At 44.9% G+C, this 2,162-nt stretch overlaps 1 protein-coding gene across 2 annotated transcripts in view; it reads left to right on the top strand.

Annotated features, from left to right (window-relative positions):
- The first annotated feature begins 1,543 nt into the window (after positions 1–1,543).
- LOC125482475 (histone H2B type 1-O-like) overlaps positions 1,544–2,162 on the top strand; it is a 5,741-nt gene continuing 5,122 nt past the window's right edge. The window contains exon 1 of one of the 2 annotated variants that reach the window (XM_048594559.1): positions 1,544–1,884. In XM_048594559.1, the coding sequence (XP_048450516.1) occupies positions 1,784–1,884 (101 nt within the window). In that variant the 5' untranslated portion in view covers positions 1,544–1,783. Of the gene's footprint in view, positions 2,152–2,162 lie in introns of both variants that reach the window. The other variant, XM_048594558.1, reaches the window with a different exon arrangement.

The raw sequence follows: 2,162 nt of genomic DNA, 5'->3' as shown, positions 1-2,162 counted from the left end.
GAGAATGAGGTATGACCTTATTGAGGTGTGTAAAATCATAATGGGCACAGATAGGATGAATGCATACAGTGTATTTTTCCCCAAGGATGGAGAATTGAAAACTAGAGGGCAAAGGTTTAAGGTGAGAGGGCAAAGATTTAAGAAGGACATGAGAGAGTGGTGCATATGTGGAATAGGTGGCCAGAGAAAGTGGTTGAGGCAGGTACAATAGCAGCATTGAAAAAAAAAACATATGAATAGCAAGGATTTAGAGGGATATGGACCAAATTCAGGCAATTGGAACGAGCTGAATCGGCACCATGGTCAGCATGAACCAGTTTGAACTGAAGGGCCTTTCTCCATGCTGTATTACTGTATGACTGTATGACCTCAGACTACATTGGGACCTTGATCAAAAGGACCAGTGGGCTGGGGAGTGTCAGATGGAGTTTAATCTTGATAAGTATGAGGTGCTACATTTTACAAGGGAAAATCAGAGCAGGACTTGCAGGCTCCAGGGAAGCCAAACCGAAGGGTCTTCGAGTGCAGGTTCATAGCTCCTTGAAATGGAATTACAGATAGACAGGTCAGCAAAGAACGCGTTTGATACACTTGCCTTTATTGGTCAGTGCATTGAATGTACGGATTGGCAGGTCATGTTGCGACTGTACAGAACATTGGTTTGGCTACTTTTGAAAAACTGCATTCAGTTCTGGTGTCCCCTTAAAATAGGGAAGGTGTTTTTAAACTTGAAAGGGTTCAGAAAATGTTTAAAAGGTTGTTGCCACGGTTGGAGGCTTGGCCTTTCGGGAGAGACTGAATAGGCAGGGCTTATTGGGGCTTATTTTCCACGGAGTGTCGGAGGCTGAGTGATGACCTTCCAGAAGATTATAAAATTATGAGGGGCATGGATAGGGTGAATAATCAAGTTCTTTTGCCCAGAGTAGAGGGATCCAAAACTGGAGGACATGGGTTTAAGGTGAGAGGTGAAAGGTTTAAAAGTAACCTAAGGTGAGCAACGTTTGCTCGCTGCGAGTGGTGCGTAACTGGATTGAACTGCCGAAGGATGTTGTGGAGGATGGGACAATTACAACATTTAAAAGGCTTCTGGATGAGTACAGGATTAGGAAGGGTTTAGAGTGAAATGGGCCAAATGATGGCAAATGGGACGAGATTAATTTACGATATCTGGTTGTCATGGTCGAGGTGGACCCAAGAGTGCTTTACATGTCTATGACTGTATGACAGGAACAGATTGTGAGACAATAATAATCATTCACGCTGCATAAACAGACAGGGACAGATAGATGCACTCGCATTTTCACATAGCAGAGACTGACAGATATTGGACAAACTATCCCTCAATAAACCTGAATCTCTTAACAACACAGTACTATTAACAGTGTAATGCAGTAATCACAGAGTGATGAAACACAGTAATATGTTACACACAAAAGATTGTCATGAACAGAATAAAACACATTGCCACAATTAAAATCTCACAGGACTGTGTTCAAAATATCATTAAATGACAATAACCAGTTCATTTTAGAGTGAGCTCGGAGTTTGATCCGTGTACAAAATTTGGTTTGTGTTTCGCATTTCGTTGCAGATCCTAACAGATCCACATTGTCTCCCACACTAACCAATCACAGCGAGGCTGATGTCATGGATTCTTGTAAACTACCCAATCAGGAACAAAGCTTTCCCCCATTCTTTATTAGCATTGCTGACACCGTTAGCCTATAAAAAGCGAGCTCCGAGTCCGCTTTCCCTTATTCTGTGACTGAAAGTGACCGTCACTATGGCAGATGAGAAGAAAGCGCAGCCAACCTCCAAGAAGGGCGCGAAGAAAATCATCAAGAAGGCGCCAGGCAAAGGCAGCAAGAAAAGGAAACGATCCAGGAAAGAAAGTTACTCCATCTACATCTACAAAGTGATGAAGCAGGTTCACCCCGACACTGGCATCTCCTCCAAGGCCATGAGCATCATGAACTCGTTCGTCAACGATATTTTCGAGCGCATCGGGGGGGAGGCTTCCCGCCTGGCCCATTACAACAAGCGCAGCACCATGAGCTCCCGGGAGATCCAGACCGCCGTGCGGCTGCTGCTGCCCGGGGAGTTGGCCAAGCACGCCGTGTCGGAGGGTACAAAGGCGGTGACCAAGTACACCAGCTCCAAGT

The sequence above is a fragment of the Rhincodon typus genome, unplaced genomic scaffold, assembly GCF_021869965.1.
Source record: "Rhincodon typus isolate 14 unplaced genomic scaffold, sRhiTyp1.1 hic_rhity00010923, whole genome shotgun sequence".
In the NCBI taxonomy this organism is placed as follows: Eukaryota; Metazoa; Chordata; class Chondrichthyes; order Orectolobiformes; family Rhincodontidae; genus Rhincodon; species Rhincodon typus.
This window is presented reverse-complemented; position numbering and strand designations above follow the sequence as displayed.